Source organism: Struthio camelus, chromosome 1 (genome assembly GCF_040807025.1).
Source record: "Struthio camelus isolate bStrCam1 chromosome 1, bStrCam1.hap1, whole genome shotgun sequence".
NCBI lineage: Eukaryota > Metazoa > Chordata > Aves > Struthioniformes > Struthionidae > Struthio > Struthio camelus.
Window position 1 is genome coordinate 193638024 of NC_090942.1, and position 19331 is coordinate 193657354.

The 19331-nt window shown below is 36.1% G+C and overlaps 1 protein-coding gene across 5 annotated transcripts in view; it reads right to left on the minus strand.

Moving 5' to 3' along the window:
- Nucleotides 1-19331, minus strand: part of INTS6 (integrator complex subunit 6) — a 50651-nt gene that overhangs the window by 6343 nt on the left and 24977 nt on the right. For 2 of the 5 annotated variants that reach the window (XM_068929903.1, XM_068929904.1), the window contains exons 6-18: nucleotides 14767-14950; nucleotides 12988-13113; nucleotides 11976-12130; nucleotides 8880-9032; nucleotides 8642-8774; nucleotides 8023-8117; nucleotides 7485-7595; nucleotides 5591-5806; nucleotides 5356-5482; nucleotides 3905-4047; nucleotides 2991-3225; nucleotides 1857-2228; nucleotides 1265-1358 (exon numbers count right to left, since the gene is read on the minus strand). In XM_068929903.1, the coding sequence (XP_068786004.1) occupies nucleotides 1265-1358; nucleotides 1857-2228; nucleotides 2991-3225; nucleotides 3905-4047; nucleotides 5356-5482; nucleotides 5591-5806; nucleotides 7485-7595; nucleotides 8023-8117; nucleotides 8642-8774; nucleotides 8880-9032; nucleotides 11976-12130; nucleotides 12988-13113; nucleotides 14767-14950 (2144 nt within the window). Of the gene's footprint in view, nucleotides 1-535; nucleotides 637-1264; nucleotides 1359-1856; nucleotides 2229-2990; nucleotides 3226-3904; nucleotides 4048-5355; nucleotides 5483-5590; nucleotides 5807-7484; nucleotides 7596-8022; nucleotides 8118-8641; nucleotides 8775-8879; nucleotides 9033-11975; nucleotides 12131-12987; nucleotides 13114-14766; nucleotides 14951-19331 lie in introns of all 5 variants that reach the window. The other 3 variants (XM_068929905.1, XM_068929906.1, XR_011138637.1) reach the window with 2 other exon arrangements.

Genomic DNA, 19331 nt, shown 5'->3' on the forward strand with positions numbered 1-19331 from the left:
AGAAATGAGAATTACGAAAGACTGAAAGAACCTGATTTGAGAGGCAAAAATATTCCTAACCCCACTAATAGCTGCCACAGACTCCAAGAGCAATGTAATTAAGTGTGGTTTTGGTGTGCTGAGATGGTGAGGAAGTAAATATATCCTACAGGCTATGGAACAACTTTGACAGGTGGTATAACAATAAAGACAGATCAAGGAAAAGTACGATACATAGTTGAAACTATGGAACGATCATGATCCGCATGTATGTACTACTGCCAGCATGTTGGAATTCCAAGGCTAGAGGAGCTGTATGAACATCCCACGTTCAATATACCTTACAAACTCTCAGGATGACTTTGTCAAAAAGTTATTTTGATTTTTATTTGATCATTAAATCTGATTAATAATACCACAGGAGAAAGAAGTTAACTACTACAAAAAACAGTTGGGAGCAAAAAAATCAACTATTCACTGAAATAACCCTCAATCATAGTTAAAGTTGTACTTACTGTCAAGACAAGATGTTAAAATTATTAATTTTTCCTTGTACCTTAAACACTCTTGGCTCCAAGCATAATGACCTGTTTTTCCTTCCTTTCTTCTGAGTGAACATGCAGCAGATTAAGCAAGTACGGTCAGTCTATAAGGATTCTGTAAGGACAAGTTTCTATCTAGATCAACACCACTACTTTTAAATCCCTGGCAAGTTTTTTTCCTTCAGTGATCTAAACTACCTCCTGTCTGAAGCTGTGGAAATAGGACTACAATATTTCTGAAGGAAATAAATCTGCAAAGCATATCTGGATCTCAAAACTATTTAGGACAAGGTTTTGAGTTGATATAAAATAATGAATTTCAACTGTTTCTGAAGACCTAATTCATAATAATATCCAGTATCTTTAGTTTTTCAAATTAGTAGTACACTCCTATTGGAATTTCAGAAATTGAGTGATTTTCTAATGAGCTGACCTTCTCTTTATAGACCACTGCCTACCTACATTTATGTTGATTTGGTTAGTCACTACCAACATTTTTAAACACTGTACTGAAAACAAGAGGCAAAAGGGTGAGCTTGTGCAAACAACACACATCAGGAAGTTTAAGTATTTCTCGTTTTTTTCTAGGAAATTATTTATCTGCAATGCATAGTGTGAGAAGTTTCCAAAAAGAATTGCATGGTTGTCCAGCAGTTATGTATGGCAGTACATGGTGCCCTCTGACATACACTTTTTTTTTTTTTTTTTTTTTTTAAAAAGATTACCACAATTCAGCCACCTACCTTGAAGCTTCTTTAATAACATTTTGTAAAAATATCAGTCGGGTTTGTAAGCTTCCTTGTACGTGCTTCAGTAAAAAGAAGATTCTTTCATACTCTTAAACAGATAAGAGCAAAAACACAGTTATTTAAGAGGTGCCTATGTAGATAATTGCTGTAAGACTGTTTTATCTGAGCGAAATACAACAACTTTCACTGAGCCTTTGTAAACTTTTAGGACATATCACTTATTAACTATGCCTGTAACAACTACATACTGTTTTATCAATGTTAATGTTTAAAAAAAACAAACAAAAACAAATAAAAAAATCCAAGATACTGGAGTTTATGATATTATTGGAACACCTAATCTATTAATTTTAATACCCACAATACAAAAATACGACTTTCATGACTGTTGACAGACACAGTAATGTTTTAATTGCACATCCAATAAGTTTTTAAGAAGAGGTTTTATAACATATATTTTCAACTTTAGATTTATTTATTTTACTTCATCTCATGGTTTAGTATCTTCCTAAAATAGCAATCTGTCCTGGATTCTTTGTCTAGCTCCCATGCCAGTCATCTGAAAAAAGTGATTCGGTATACTTACTCCTTCCTGGTTTTCGAATCTCTTTCATAATTTGTGCTTTTAGCTCAATATTAATCTCTCTGGAACTTCTGCAATGCACTGCTTTTTTCCCTTTGCTTGGTGAAGACATCGGCAAGTTCTCCTCTGTACTTTGTTCTTTACTACCTGATTCCTCATGATTTTCCAAAAACCCATCAACATTCAAGTTATTCCCTAAATGTTCGTGGCCTACATCCTCTGAATGAGCCGCTGGTCGATCCAAGGAATTAAATGGAGAAGACGACATTGAAAACTCTGAATGCAAAGCATTTGGGAAAATATCGGATGAAAGTGAGTCTGCAACATGATTCTCAATCACATCATCCATTGCAATCTCATTATTAGTTTCTGATGCTGAAAAACAAAGATTACACATGCAAGTTTCACATTTTGACATCTGATACAGGTCATCAAGCCAGGTTAGTATTGATTATATTCTTGCAAAGCTATGATCCAGCTTGGATAGTCTACTATACATATCAGGCAAAAGAAAACATTTTTGTGGGCTGTAACACATGCCATACTGGTACATCTGCTGGTAATTAATGTCTTAAAAAAAAAAATCGCAGGGACACTGTTCATATGAAAAGGGAAATGGCTACACAGACTATCACCAAAAGAAAACATCTGTAAAATATGTTTTCATAACATTTGTTTTTCCCCATTAAAGTGGACTAACAAAAGCTTATTTTAATACCAGTCAAAAAGACTGTTACACCATACCTTAATTCCACATTAATGGAATTTAACTCACTGCAGTACAGTGAAATTCAAATTAAATCTGTGTTATGATACTTTTTGAGTATCTGGATTCACATGCAAAGGAAGAACACCAGTTGCCTGTTTACACTGTCTCTTCATTTAATACAGGAAATAATTGTTTATACTTGGAAGTTCACACTTCTGTTCGAAAGGCTACACCCATATCAGTCACTTTAACTCTCTTGCAATTTTCCCCAGATGCACAATTTAATACTCATTTTCAGAAGAGAGGAATAAGATTGCCATATTTGGGAAATTAGCCTATGGCTAAGTATCTTCACAAGTATTTGTGCATAAGCATTTTTTGTTTGTACAAATAAAAACTGACATCTCTAAAGATGAAGATTCACTTACTTTTGTGAATTGGAATAGGTTTAACAAGGTCTGGCTGTGCTTGTGTGATTGGTGTGGGTGGCCCTTTTCCTCCAATATGGTTATTGACAACTGGAGGAGTTTGTGGTCGGCCTCTAAGCAGCGGGGACATACACCGACGTCTTTTTGGAATCCCTTGCATATTTGGTTCTCCAGGTCTTTTATGTTTATTTTGAGGTCCTGATACAAATTCATCTGCTTCATCTATCATCATTCCCTGTAATAAATTTAACGGGGACAATACTTGAGTTTTATACCAAAAACATGCAATATAAAATATAGTCATCTTTACCACACATAAGGCAACTAGGTACAACATGCCATCATGTGCTGACTTCTCAAATGTCAATCAAAGTAACATTGGAAAACTCTCTAATCCTTCCTAAAGTAATGCGCTTAAGGCCATTCTCCAACAGACTGCCAAGTAAGACAGCCGAGGGTGACTGTCAAAATTCCTTTTAAATAAGCTGCAGTATGACTCAAATATTTTAAGGAAGAGCTTTAAATGATACTGATAATTTGGTCAAGTTCAAGACAAAGATTTGGAAGAAAGGAGGAGTCCATATATTAGCTACCTCATACACTCAAAGTTAAGACAAACTTTTTATGGGGAAGTTTGAAAAAGAGAAAATTATTAAATATTCGCTCTACCACACTGACAAACATATTTCATTTATAAAACAATTCAGAGAGGCATAATTGAGAGAGGTTTCTAATAAAGCACGCCCCCCTGTGATAATACTGATCTAGAAACGTCTGAGGAATTTGCTTGTAAACAGTGATTTTCCAAATATTTGGAAATGTTTCTCCTACAAATTGCTCTTTGCTTAGCCTAATCCTCAGCAAAAACACACAATAGCACATTTTTTTGAAAATAAACTTTATAGAAAAGTCACCTTTTTGTCCAATTTGAATGGATTGCCAAACGTATGGAGCCTTCGGGGTTGATCAGGATCAAGCTCTCGGAGGGGAGATGGTATTTGTTTTAGATATTCCTGGTAGTTTCCCATTTGTGCTATAGGTACACTGTGAACTTGATCTATCGTAACAAAAGGGGTTTATTAATGTACGATACTGCTCATCTTATGGGAATTTAGTTTACATCCACCTCAAAGCTCAAATTTTCCATCTTGTCTTTCACCAAATGCATTAACAAAACATGTGCAAAACCCACTTGTTCTTGTTTGACTGATATTTATAATACATCTGTAGTACAGACAACTTGCTTAAATGAATCAGTATGCCTTGGGTATTTATCATCCTGACACTGAAATACAGAATAGTTCTCTTATGCATGGATTTTAGTTTTCCAGTGTGTCCAACAGCTTTTCCACAGGATAGATGGATAAAAAAACCTGAAACTGGGAATGAACATCTAAAATGGTTACTTAAAAGCAAAAGCTGTAACATTAATGCAAAACAGTAAATCCATGTTGCATACAGCTTTGATATAAAGCTTCCTGTTCTTAGCCACCCAAAACTTCTAATATTCAAAAGACTAGCACTTTCCTAAAGCAATAGTGATTTTGGACTATTGGACAACTTCTTAAAATCCATAGGAACTGACCCTGAACTTTTAACAAACTTAATAAGCTGTTCAAGTTGCCAGTCCTTTGATTAACCTGAACATATGCTGAGTATAAGGGAAAAAAAATATTTTTGATACAATATACCCCCTCCCCAAACATCAACTTGTGTACATTTCAAACGACATTAGTTACGCTACTAAAGTCAGATTAACATCTGTGATCAGGTGATGCAAAAAATATACTTTCTCCTGTATTGCCCTTCCCCATTTGCTTCATTTACTTCATCATCTTCTACTTGTTAGATGCCATAACGTAGCGCCAGAAGCCACAGCAGAAAGGGAAAGGAATAAATTAGCATGGCAACTGAACTATTCACTGTTGGTCTGAAGGGCAAAATAATCACATTAGCAGCGCCCAGAGACCAAGGTTACTTTGCCACTGCCCCAGTACACTTATTACATGGACAGAGGACTTAATATTTACAACTGCCCTGTGATTTTTCTCCTTACATAGGTCATGAAAGCTGGGAAAAAGCAGTAGGACAAAGAATCTTAAGTAAAGTCCAAGACTTCTCAGATGGACTGAAGGACAAAGCAGTGAACCTGTATCTTCTCTACCCTCACCTGTTTTTCTTGCAATAAAATTATGTAAAGAAAAAAGTCTAAAAACACATGAAGTTACACCACAGTATCGGACATCCACTAAATTTTTAAGTGCTAAGCCATTTGTTACAGTCTTCATCTTTTCCTTCAGTGCAGCAACCCAGTTAGCTTCAACTAACTACATCACGATAGACAAAAAATAAACCGTTATCTAACCTTCATCTTGTCCTTTGAGGAACTTGCGAGTACTCTTCAGTAAATTAGATCTCATTCGTGTTAACTGATCCAAAAGATTTCTTCTGGGTATGTCATAAGCATTTCTAAAAGTCTGAGGTTTCAAATCCTAGGGTTTCAGTAAATAAAGCTTCAATTAATACCATATATGAAATAATATCTAGCATTTCAATGGAAGTATATTGAAAATAACAACATTACACACAGTGGTGCTTACCTTATTCAGCAAAGCTATTTGGAACCCAGCATACTCCTTCATATTGAGGTCTAGAGGTCTATGAGGAATTTCCCCAGTAATCCCCTGTAGCAGATGTTGAAAATCGTTCCTATGTGCCATAGACAGGTTGTGTGATCTGCTTCTGACCTTAATTCCAGTCTCTTGCGCTACCTTTTTGCCTACAGAGCCAATGACTCTATCGGACTCTATTTTGGCCTTAATTTGAAATAAATAAATAAATAAAATTGACAATATGCTCTTAAAAGGATTAGTCAGACTTATTCATTTTAAATTCCTACCTAGAAGATTCAACAATGTGCTAATACACTATGAAGATTATAACCTGGATGAGCGCTTAAGGAGTGCTTAATACATAACTGCTTAATGTTTACTACAATTTTAAATAAAGTGAACATTTTGAGCCTAGGTCTTCTGCATATTTCTCCTCTGCTGCCCATTATGGTATCTAAGCACCAATATGCATGCAATGCTTTTATTTTCATAAAAATGCCATAATTTGACTAGTAAATTCTTTGCACATCTGTCTGTACTCACATAAACTGTTTTCTGTTGTAACTACATACTATGAGGATTCTCAAAAGACTGATTCTCCCACAACTATAGCTGTGATCAGTCAACTTAATGGTATCCACTTTTAAAAAGCTCAATACAGATAGCTATGAGATTAAATAAATAAATTGGAAATACATGATAATGCCTGCTTCTGTTTGACAACATAGTCATAACTCCCAACTTTTTACCTGCTAGATTTGTACCAAAATTAAACATGTTCATAAATGCCAGCTTTTTGGCAGAATACAGCTGAACAAAGAGCCAAAAGCAATTTGGTAACACACCTGCCAATGTTTGTTCTGTAGTTTCACATAAGTTCACAGGCTACTCAAAATTTGAATATATCCTTATTTTAAGTATACTGACTGTCAATTGGTAGAGCCTTTCAAAAATTAGAAAAGCTTTAAGTATACAATTTTAGATGCTATTGCAGCATAGGTCATTATGTTTTAGGAGTCTAAAAAGTTTAAGTCGAGAGATTAGTCCATTTAGCAGAATACTGAGCAATGTGACCTCATGATCTGACATAACGTACTGTAGACTTTAAAAGGCTTGTTCCTTCCCTCAAATAACAATTTATATTAATGTTTTAAGAAAAAGCTAGTCCACAAGAACTTGTTAGCTAAGTTATAAGTATTTGCTTTGCTATCGCCTGAAGTTTCAAACCTACTGCATTCTTTTAATATCTTGAACAAGCTTAACATGCACAGTTCAACAAAATAAAACTACAGTGGAGGTAGCAGGGCAGAAATGTCTTAGCTGGTGCAGGAGACTAGTCAGATATGGACATTATGCAAACTGTTGACCATGTTCAGAATAACTTTCAAAAAGTTACTTGCTACTTCTATGTCCGTATCTTCATTTAAGACTTTGATTTATGTAATTTGCTTTATATTTACCAAACACTTTCCATTTAATTTCACACCCAAAGAGCAAACGCTTTCTGGTTCTGATGCACAAAAGTACAAATCCCTGTCTTCTGAGAAATACTAGAACATCTTTAAGATCTACGATAAGATAACATGTTTTCTTTTGGACAAAAGTACGCTACTGATCATACAGGTAAAAACGCTCCTTAAATACAAGAAATCTTAATTTGTACCTCCATACATATCTTTCTAATCCAGGCTATAAAAGTCTATATTTAAATGTCAAGTTTTTCTTCAGTTCAGAAGACCAAAATGCTTTCTTGCTAATCACTTATGGGAATGCACTAACTTGATCTTTCTCCTCTTTTTCCTTCAGAACCTTTGGGTTTGGGTATTTTAAGATTATCCTGATATAAGAATAAGTTTTTACTGCTCTTTTGCTTCAACATTACCTGCTGACTCAATTTTTTGAGATATGAAATGACACTGTAACTAAGTCCATATTCCACATTGTCAGCTATAAGGTTTGGTGCTCCCATCATTCTCACAGCTTTCTTCAAAGGCTGAAACATGGAATATATTGTATAGTCACATTTAACTTCACAAGTCTTATATACATACTTTAACTAATGTATCTGTTTCAAATAGAATCTGAAGTCCTTAAATGTAGAAAAGAAAAAGAACAAAGGCTTTGGGGCTAAGTTCTTGTTTTTGTTGGTTTTAACCGTTATTTCATTCATAGTGAGCCAGTTATTAACAGCGATATCAGTAATGTACTAGTTCCGGCTAACTACATTTTCATAGCATTCAGGTCTCAAGCTTATCCAGAGGACCCCAGCGTAAACAAGAAGTATCATTATGCACGAAAGCTTAGCAGTTCACTCTTAGATTAACACACATTCCACTTGAAATAAGGAAGAATACATCTATAGTGGAAAGATAACTATAGTTACATAATAAAATAGAATTTAACACAGTAAGTCATCTTACCCCAAGGTAATAAGGAGGCATCGTCTTCAAATAGCTTTCAAATGACTGCCGCCATTTTAACGTTGGCTTTGCCTTGTGTACTTTAAACAAGTCATCTGACAGTTATAAAAAACAGAGATAAAATGAAAGCTATAACTCCAGATAAGTGTATCATTTTTTTTCCTAATAGGGAAATCTTTCAAAGAAATGATAATTCATCAGCTCTTAAGTTAAAGAATATATTTTAACATACATATAAATAATCATAAATACATGAGATTAAGGCTGCACCCAAAAGGTAGAACCAAAAAAAAAAATTTATCAAATTGATTTGATAACCTGAGACAACGGATTAGGAAAAATAGCTAATGAAATAGCCACAGAAGTGGGACACAATGTATCTGAAAGAACAACGATTAAGCAGATCATTCGTACAGGTTGGATCAGAGTCACAAAGGTCAGTCAGTTGGGCGACAAGGGAAACAGGAACACGGATATGATAAACCCATTCTCAACATTCTAGTGTTCTACAGGTATGTGATTAATACCAACAGCATTGATTTCCTAGTAATCTATTTAGATCAGATTGATTTTTCAACTGCCTACCATTTAGCAAAATTGTTTAGAAAGCAGTATTTACCTAGCAGCGGGAGGAGGACTGGATAATTGTAAGGCATCACAAATAAGTTCACACAATTCAGGGCTGTACTAGCTTTCAAGTAACCAAAAGGATGGCCAAGCTCACTGTATTTTGCACTATTGCTCACATACACCTGCAACAAAACACACCACGTTGTACACAAATACAAAGCATCGTATGTTAGAAATTCACACCCTATTCTGATTTTAGAGTAAAATATCTGAAAAATTCTACTTGCCTGCCAGCAGGTCTGTGGGGATTTTCTTTCCAGGATAAACTGGGTCAGCGGTGAAGGTTCTAACTCGTACTTATCAAAGGGCAGTTTGTCAATGACCATCGGTTCACAGTCAGTGCAGGAGAATTTCACCACAGGATGAGATGTGCGGGGTGGCTAAACACAAACATTCCAGTGTTAAGGAGTCTGCACAACGATTAAAATTCAACTGGGCTACGACAACTGAAGTAACACAGGTTCTTTGGAAACAGCCTTACTTAAGGGACCTATTCAATGTAGGATTCATATTTATTATTAATAAAGTTCTAAACATTTATGAAATAGGTACAGTCTTAAAATCTGAAGAAAGTTTATTTTCCAAATGAATGCCGTTTATTTTCCCTACTACGTGTAACACAATATGCAAATAAAGTTACTTGCACATACATAAAAACTCTGTAAACAGAAGTAAATCCTAGTGTGGAGTAGAAAAAAACAAAAAAACAAAAAATCTTTGGGGCATGCCCATTTCTACTCCCCACAGAAACAGAAGTCATTTTCATATTTTCTGACTTCCTCTATTTAACAGCAGATTTCCTTCTTGCCAAATATAACATCAGATGCAAAAATCAGACTGAATTACAATGATCAAGAACAGCATGAAAACAGAAAACATCAGCTTTACAAGAACTCACAATTTTAGCCTGTTAAAAACTATTCCATTTCAGGCAATTTAAGTGTTTGAATTTTCATCTTTATATTAACATGAGGAAAAGGCCTTTGTGCCTCAACTTTCATGTATAAGTTGATAAGGTATTGTAACTTCTTTGGCTGAAATGGAAAACAGCTTTTTTTTTTGATGATGATGATGAAAATTGGAGCCCTAAGCCTTCCAGTGAACACTTTTCAGGAGAGGAACTTAAGCTCTTCTACTTACCCTTGACCTCCAAGACCACTAGTATCTGGGGAGAAATTCAACTGGGAAGTCTCCTTCCAATTAGTTTCTTTACAGGTAGGTAACTAATAAATGCATAAGATGAGCTGGGAAAAACAGGGCTTCTTGGACCTTCCTATCACCTCACTTTCAATTAATTTTTTTTTTTTTTTTAAAGTCTGTAAACTCTAGTCTCTTCCTTTCAGGATGAGCCACCCAAATGTTAGCTGCCCACAGAGCTGGTCTTGCCTTGAGGGTCTCCACTCTGAGGAAGGTGTACTGTCCAAGTGCACACAAAACAGGAGGCCCAAGCAACTGAAGGAACTGCAAGTCTCTTCAAAGAAGATGCCTCCAATAAATACTTGTGGTGGAGTTTCTGACCAAGCCATGAAGCAGTTATACTAGGAATAAAAAGGCTGCAAAAAAAGTTGAATGCTAAGACTTGAGAAGTCAAAAAACCTTTGGGTGGACAGCAGAAGCTATTTTTACCCCAGAGCAGTGGGAGCAGCCATTCACATGTTTAACTACCAATAGAAACATGAGCAGACTTTCACAAACGTTTAAGAAAGCCTTGATAGTGTTATTTACACTATATGAAATGCTGCCTGGGGTAGGACTGTTTGAGACAACTCCACTGTGAATCAGAAGACAGGGAGAAAAATAAAAATATCCAACTATAGACTCTTAAATAGACAAGAGTTATGACATATGCTAAGTTTTAACACTATATTCTCAGAACAGTCAGGAAATATAAGTCTTGAAATACTATCAGCAAACTTAACTCACCCACATTGCATAAGGAAGGTTCAATTTGGACTCAATTCACCTGTGGAATTCCAATTGAAGTCAACAGGAATTTAGCTGCATATCCAATAATCCAGTGCTTTATGCAGTTATGAGGGCTATATATGCTACAAATGAGATAAGAATTTTTTCTTATCTTCTAGCAAATTGGGTAAGCCGACCTTGTGTTTTCAGAGGATTTAGAACTACAACTCTTCACTTGGCAAGATCTAGTTTAGTAATTTCAATCAAGATCTGCAATAGCAGACAAATTAAAGGCTTTATAGGGTGAATGAAGGGAGGCAGATATGACATTGACGGTGATTACAAGGAATACATAGGACAGGAGAGTTTTCCTACAGAGCAGCTTTTCAACATCCAGTGAGTAATGGCTTTTTTGCTTTTTAAATGGCTACTACAGACAATTTACTTTTATTCACAAATGTTAACTTGCTTTGTGGTTCACGAGGACATCCATGTTTTTCACTGAATGTGGCCACAGAGGCCAGCAATACTCCAAGCTTTTGCCTGTGACTAAAATTTCATGGGTGTATTACTTCTCAAACTGTACTTCAAAAGACTTTGTGTTTTTTAACCGAGGAGATAAAAAAACGTATTTCATGACAAATGTAATGAGTTTGCTATTTAACACATTAGTCTCAGATCAAAAAAACCACACAAATCAAAAATTATCACGAAAAGTAGGGAACACAACAATCACATGACTATCAGTTCCACTTCAATGATTTTCAAAGATAAATCAGAAACAAAAATACATTATACTATACTAACAACTAATTCTCATGCAAAATAAAATGTTGTTCATAAAGAAGGCATGCAACTAAGAACAAATTAATTCCGTAAGAAATATTAAGAAAATAAGGTGAGTTTCTCTATTTGGGATTAATTAAAACTATATCTATACTGAACAGCACACAAATTTACATTCACCTGCTAGAGTGAAGACAGAGCTATCATTAGGATTCAAAGTTGGGAAGATCATGCTATCTTCCAACAATAGCATCTCTTAGGCAGTCTATATTTAGTAGCATATAATCAGAGCAAGTGCCAGCTTATTTTTAGACCCTTCATATTCTAAATTGAGTCACAGAAGGCAAAGCCATAGCTTGACTTTTGAACAGAGTTCAAGCAAACATTTCAAATACATCTGTTATAGGCAGTTTTTTAATGCCTCAAAGTTACTTAAAAATTATTTGTTCATTGGCAATTTATCAGGAAAAACTGGAACACAAGTTTATATATGGCATTTCTTCTCGGCTCACAAAACCTTATGGTGGCTACAATGAAGGACCCATCTCAAAACTTAAAAATCAGTAAATAGGAAACCCTGGAATGTTTCCCCTGTTCCTCCCCTTTGCTTTGATCTAACTTGCAGTACTTACCAGTGTTGGAGAATTTTGATCTGGCCAAAAGGATTCAGGTACAGGCCAATGACCTATGGGCACCCCAGTTTTAGGGTTTGGTCTGACATAAATAAGTTTGTGACAGCTGTGCCAAGGTTGGGGTCCAAAGGGCCTAGATATATCCACCTGTCCATCTACAGAAGAAAAAGGCATTATAACTATCAGTCAAAAATAGTACTGAACTAGCCAAAAATTGTATTAAACAATTTTTGTGAAGAGTTCAAGAAATATATACCAGTTAATATTATATTTCTAAAAATAGCAATAGTCGTCAATAAGCATTTCTGCAAAAACCCAGAAAGGTTGAGAAACTGAATGAGCATTGAATGTTTACCGTATCAGAGTTGAGAAAGCCAATTATCTGGAGCCCTTCGAAACAACGAGGGTTCTTTCTCCTCCCATCGTAACTATCAGAAAAGCTTCAGATTTCCGTGCATGAAGAAAATATGTGATACAGACAACTAAGACACACTGATGACTAACTTTTTATTGCAGCAAAGCAGGATTATCAAATCCCACAAACACTTTCCAATAACATCCTGAGAGACCTAGCTAAGCCATTTAGAATGAGAAGTTAAGGCTACACAGTCACATTTGCTATTTTAATTCTTAACAGAGCCACTTTACCACATTAAACAAAAAGAGTAAGTGTCTAAACCCACAGTATTTCTATATCAAGCTATTTACATTTCTAGCTGGTTGAAAACTACTGCTTAAAACCCTTGAACCCATTTTACTATGCTGGAAGAGAATAACTGCACATAAGACTACCTGAGTAACATGACCAAATGTAGAGATTTTATACAGTGTACAACAGTTATAAGCCAGTATTTTGAAAGAAAGTACAACAGAATTTTAGACAAGGTAGACCTTTTCTGTAGCAATGTCTTTCAAATCCCAACAATTTTTTTTTTGCAGCTATTAGGCTAAATTATATTGATAGTCACCACTCCGGTTTGATACCAATATACGTCCAAAAATTCTCAAGTACCGTCAATTGGTGAGGGATCCGGTCCAGCTTTTTCAAAATTTATTACTACTCCACTCTGCACTTTTTGCACCAATGACTCAAGACACTGATTCAGCATTCTTGGAGAGCATACACAATATGATCGACCTAGAAGGAAAGAGTCAAGGTTCAGGTTGCTCAGTGTTCATGCCCTTGTTTTAACGTGGATCAAAGTTATTCCCCTGACACACACACCGATTATTTATGGATCACTGATTTAAAGCACCTACCAAATATTCTATCTTTTTAAAACAAGAATGCATGACGTAATTACACTGTATTTTCAAATCTGGAACACAAAGGCAAACAAATCCTAATGCATATGGCAGTGACAATTACAGTAAAGTTATTTACTGCAATGTGGTATTTCATACAAGGCAGTTATATTCTAACAGTATCAGAACATTCTAATGGTATCATTGTTATAACCAAGTACTGTTTTTATAAATCTCAGTGGCTTCTAGAAAATCTGATAGAAAGGATGTGATATCATACTCACAGACACAACTCACATTTGAGATTAGCTTTACACGAAGCTGTGTAAACAAACCAAATAGGTAATTCTCTCCACAACCAGTGCAAGCTTTTTCTTACAGTGAAGCCTTTAGGTTCACCTATTTTTAGGATGAAGTTTCAGCCACCTGTCTTGGGAATCTTTCATAGATTCAGACAACTGACAAAGCTCTTCATAACTGCACTTCTTTGTTCTTTGTTATATCACTTACACTCAATTACTGCCAATTCCAATTTAGTTTAATGCCTATCAAATTTTTTTAGAATTACATCCTCTCAATCATCCAGTAGCCATGCTATTCGCTTTTAGTTCTTTTAACTTTTCCCTCATATGTCACCCTATTGCAACTTCTTGTTTATTTTTGCTGATCTGTTTCCAGGTTCTCTACATAGGGAGGCAAATACAAACCAGAAGTTATTTTCCTCTGTCTAAGCAGCAAGGCAGCATAGCAAAGCTGAGACAGTGTTACATGCGTCTCATCAGAAATGCTTGTTTTTCACCACTTAATGACTTAACCTTAAAATCTCTGTCCATTCATGGAAAATGGGCTCCCCCTTGTGACAGAGATCAACACTTAAACTACCCATGAATTTCAGTCAAAGCAGTGATAGCGTGGTCTGCATTACAGTCAGAACGCAGAGGAATCAAACAGTTTTGCAATGCTTGTTAAATCCCTTCTCTTGCTTTTTACTACATCCCTGTCAATGTGTCAAAGGTATCATTATACTTTCAGTATGTGATGTAATCAGAACTTTTTACAAACAAATTAAGAAATAAATGCCCGAGTTTATGTGCGAAATATAATTTTTAATAGGTTAAGAACATAGCTAATGATGGGGAGAAAAATATTGCTTTTGCAGAAATATTCTGCATTTAGCTTCTCAGGAAAAAAAAATCTTAAAACATTTTCTTCACTTTTGGCTTGCTTAGATGGGAGCATAGCAGGAATTTAACAAAATCGTAGTACAGAACAAACTCAATTCTTACAATTTCTAGTTGTAATACCAAAATGCATTGCGAAAAAAATAAATTTTCTCTTCTAAAAACTGTTGAAGAAAACTGATTCACATTCTTCCATTACAGGTTAGATTAAAGCACCCTTAGTCCTATTATTTCTAAGTTTTAACAAGTGATACAAGAATTCAAAAAATACTTCTTCCACCACAGGTAGATGATTAATAAAGCTCAGTTTGTTTCATTTTCATTTTTAAAAGAACTGACCTGTCAGACAAAGCCAAGGCACTCACCTCCCGTGACTTCACACATTGGCGTGATTGCAGAGTCATCCACCGGCACTCCCGCTATCTGCTCCGACTCTGGCGCTGTGATACCAGGCAAACGGAGAACCAAAGCAAATAACCGCTGGTCCCATCGGAAGGGCTCCTTAGTCAACTCACTTCCAGGTAAAGGGGAATTGAGAGGTAAATGGAGCTGCAAAGGAATTTAAATCTGTGAATATGCCACTTTAAAAAAAAAAGAAGAAAAAGGATTCAGGTTACACTGATGGCACTTCACTGTATACCAACATACTTATAACCTCTTCATAGACATTTATAATTCTATTCAGGTATTGTATACGTTAAGCTAGACATCCACCACTTCTCAACACTTTAAACACGTTTCATGGTGACGTGGTGTGCAAACTTCAGAGCTAGAAGCCAATAGGGCACACCACCTTTTAAGCTTTAAATAAATAAATAAACAAACAGCCTCAGAGTCAATAGAATATTTTCTTTATGACTGCAGCAACAAGAAAAGCTTGAACAGAAGAATGCTGCAGTCAATTTTCAAATGTTTTTTTCAGAATAGGCCCATTCTCAGCTCAAAGTCTTTTTTTGATTCTTCAAGATAAAAGGTACAACTAAATGAAAAGGTAATGTTAATCTAAGAACTCTGGAAAAAAAAAAATCTTTGTAATGGTTACTCAAAAAAATCTAGCCACCATAGTCCTCTACTCCAAATAACTCAGCTTCAGCCAGCAAACTAATGTGTGGTTATGGAACAAGAAGGCTACTCATGCCCTGCTCTAAGTGAAAAAGGGGCAACTAAAATCAACATTGAAATGCAAAATGAGTTCTCACATTTAGGCAACAGATAACAATAGCTGTAGCTATCTACAAAAGAATTGCTTGCTTGGGCTGTTGTGTCACCTCTATTTGGGAAGAGCTACAGAAAGCATTTAATTTAAAAGATGGAAGATACCATCCACAAACATACAATATAAGAGTATGTTTCATTTTTGCTTTAATTCCCAGAAGATTTGGTAAAAAGATTCAAAAGTTTCTGACTTCAAACATACTGAGCTAAAGATAAATAACATCCTGACCATTGCTGTATTAACCACTAACAGCAACAACTTACCACTGAAAGACTGATAGAACATCTAAAAATCCTCATGTTAGCAGTAGTTTCATAACTAGTTAACCGAAACAAGAGGGAAAAAAAAAAAAAAGCTCCAGCCTTTAAGTGTAGCACAAGGCATTTAGAAGACTGTAGTCTCTTATTTGCACCCGCATACCTCACACAATGTAGCAGGAAAAAGACAACTGACCAAAACGTTCAACTAAAGAAGCCCTGAACAGCTAAATTGGCTTTTAACAAATAATTCCAAATTTCAGAAAAAGTTGATAGATCCCTGGCTGATGATCTCACTCTCAGTAAAAGCAGAACCCTGGCTTCATCTAAAATACTACAGCTATAAGGGGGGACAAAAACAAAACAAAACAATGACTGGAGTGGTACAAACAGTTCCTTTGCCTGGCCAACATCACTGATGCCAAATTCAAGGGCTAAGCTCAAAAAACCAGAATCCCAGGTACCCCATAATCAAATCTCAAAACACTTTCCTTTTCACACAGCATTAAAAAAAAAGTTCAAAACTAAACCTAATCTGTATGCTAGCAAAGGAAACTATCAGTCTGTTTCAAAACTTGGCGCATGTCCATATAAAAAAGTTATTTTAGGGTGTCCAGTTTTTATATCTGCACAAGCTAACACAACAAATTGCCTTCGTTTAGTTCATATTGGTTAGTTGAGGAGTTTGCAACAAACTGCTGAAAAAGAAGTGTTTTATTTTAAATAGATGAATATGAAAGCATTAAACCTAATTATCAAACTGGAAACCTCAGTTATTTTTATTTGTATAACTGCAAGCATCTTATATTGGGAAAAAAACATATGCTTACTGAAGAATATTCTATTTACTGATGCAATGTCAAAGCGTGGAGCAAACATGACAAGTCTTTTGACAACTCTTTTAACATGTGAGCAAGTATCAGAACACACTGGACTTTTCAGCCCACCTGATACTCTCTCTCCTGAATTTCTGCTTTTGCTGATGCAAGCAGATAATACATGCGAGAAGAGCAGTATTTTTCCCAAATGTTTCACATGAAATTAGTCAAAGAGCACTCGGCTATGCACCAGGCTTATTGCTGATTCACATGCATGTCTTTCCCCTCTCATACAAACAGCCAGCAATGCCTGCCTGGCAAAGGAAAATCAGTTAAAAGAATAGCCACTTTCCTAGTAAGCAGCCCAGAATCCTGATTGTAAGAAGGTTCAGTTGCAAGCACTATGCTGTCCTCACTTGAGACTATTATTAAGGAACAACATTCACCAAATTTCCTACAAAACTCTGAGCAACAGAAGAGTAGCATTTACTAGCCCTACAGAGTACATTTCCTCTGGAAAAACAGACCCATAAGCATTCTACCTCTTCAGGCAACATGGTTCAGACTGTTGAGATATATGGAGAAGTGCATACAAAGATCCCATAGATCCTGCACAAATGCTATTCTCAGTTCAGTTTATCTCAAACTATAAAACCTTGGCTCAGTCAGTTATACTGAGTGAACCCCAAAACCAAATAGTTCTCAGGAGCAGGCCACTGCATTATATACATGCTGTTATCAGAAATGTCTTCAATCTGCAGGATGACATGAAAAACTATCAGCATCAAGTCAAATGTCCTCACTTCCTTCCCCACAGTTTAATCAATATTAAATTTAATATCCATGTTATCAGAGAAGATATACATTCAATTCAGGTCTCATCTTTCACAGAGCTTAGTAACTTAGTCTTTTCATCTCCAGTTAATTATTCTAACTGGTATTACCACAGTAACTGGAATACTCAACAGAAAATAAGATAGGCTAAAAATGGTCCATCTTGCATCTTATTTCCCTTTCCGCATTCATATTTCAACATGAAAGCACGCAAGCCTCTTAACTCCGCTTTGACTTTCATATTGCTTGTTGCAAAAAAGATAGACTGAACAAGTGAAAGGGAGCAATGGTCTTCAACATGTTGTCTATCTATAATCACACATAAGCATCCTCACAGCTTAATACTGAAAACCAGATTTGTTTCAACACTTGTTTGCAAGATCATACATAAGCACTACCACTTCAGAATGCCATAATGCTATTTTAAGATAACAGTGTGTTCCTTATGCCCTTCTTCTTCTCAGCCTCTAAATTCACTAAAATGTTCAAGAAATGAATGAGAGGAGCTGGAAGACAACCTGTTGCAAGAAGACAGGCTGTCTTACAGAACTCTGATATCAGTGAGAAGGTCTTTAAGCACTTGTCTATATGTACACTCATGCTATCCTAAGTAGAAGCACAGCCTGAAGTCCTCAAAAACCATCATCCAGAGGATCCTAGAGTCTCTAGGTTGAATAAAAGCTAGATCAGCATTACATTAGAGAACTCTGCAGTGGCACAGTAGTTGGTGAAAGAGAGTAAGGCATTTTTGGTAATGACTGCAAAGAGGCTCGTACGTTCCCAGGGACAGCACCAGCAGGGTTTAAGCTTTAGTGAAAGGTACCTGACAATTGTGAGACTTCCCAAGACATAACTGCCTGTAAGAGGTTGTTGCACAATTAGGCACCCCATAAAAACATCCCTATTTAGATAGTGAACTTTTTTGTCTTTTTGCATCTTAAAAAAAAAATCTATCTGCAAGTAAACTTCTTGAAGAGGCTTTTCTTGTACCCACAAAAAGACAAGGCACATCTGACATTCCAAACAAATACAGCATTTCACCCTTAGAGAAGAGAAGGACTAAGAAAGGAGGATAAGGTTCAAGTCCAGATGAGAAAATAGGCCCCTGACAGGCTAAGAACCCCTACTTAGATCGTTAGGAAATGACAGGATTAGGTTTTCCTGCCTTTTTCCATCCAGTCACTTCCAGTTGTAAAACAGAGATAGAATGCCACAGTTTGCTCTTCCACAGGGGACAACTTAAAATCACAGAAGCACCAGGTCAACTGCCACACCATGTCAATGGCATGATGCATTTTGCCATCCTGATACTGGAATTAACTATGAGCAGGTTTACATAGGGCTGACAGTTATGCTGCATTCACACATCAAGAGCACTGGGGCTCATTGTCACATGCTGTGATTCTGGCAACTGCTGCTAACGGGACTTTCCAGGTTCTTGCTGGACAGATTACTATCACCTTCACTGAGCATGGATCTCGAGTGCGAGGCTGTCTCCCAGTTACTGGATACTCAGTCTTGCTGGATGAACAGCCTCCATTTGTTCATTTGCAGCAGCCACCAGAGAGTGCAAATGGTCTGAGTTCAAGAAACCGTGGGAATTTTCTACCTCTGTTCACTTACAAGGAGGCTGAATTGCACCTAACATCCAGTTTTAATGATCCTGTACTATGCTTGCCTAATAGGTTGAGAAGTATTGGATTACATTATTAGACTATGGACTAGCTCTACAGTGCTCTCAAATCCTCGTAGTCACACACAAGAAGTTCAGCCTATAAATGCCAAGTGTAAGAAACTGCATGAGA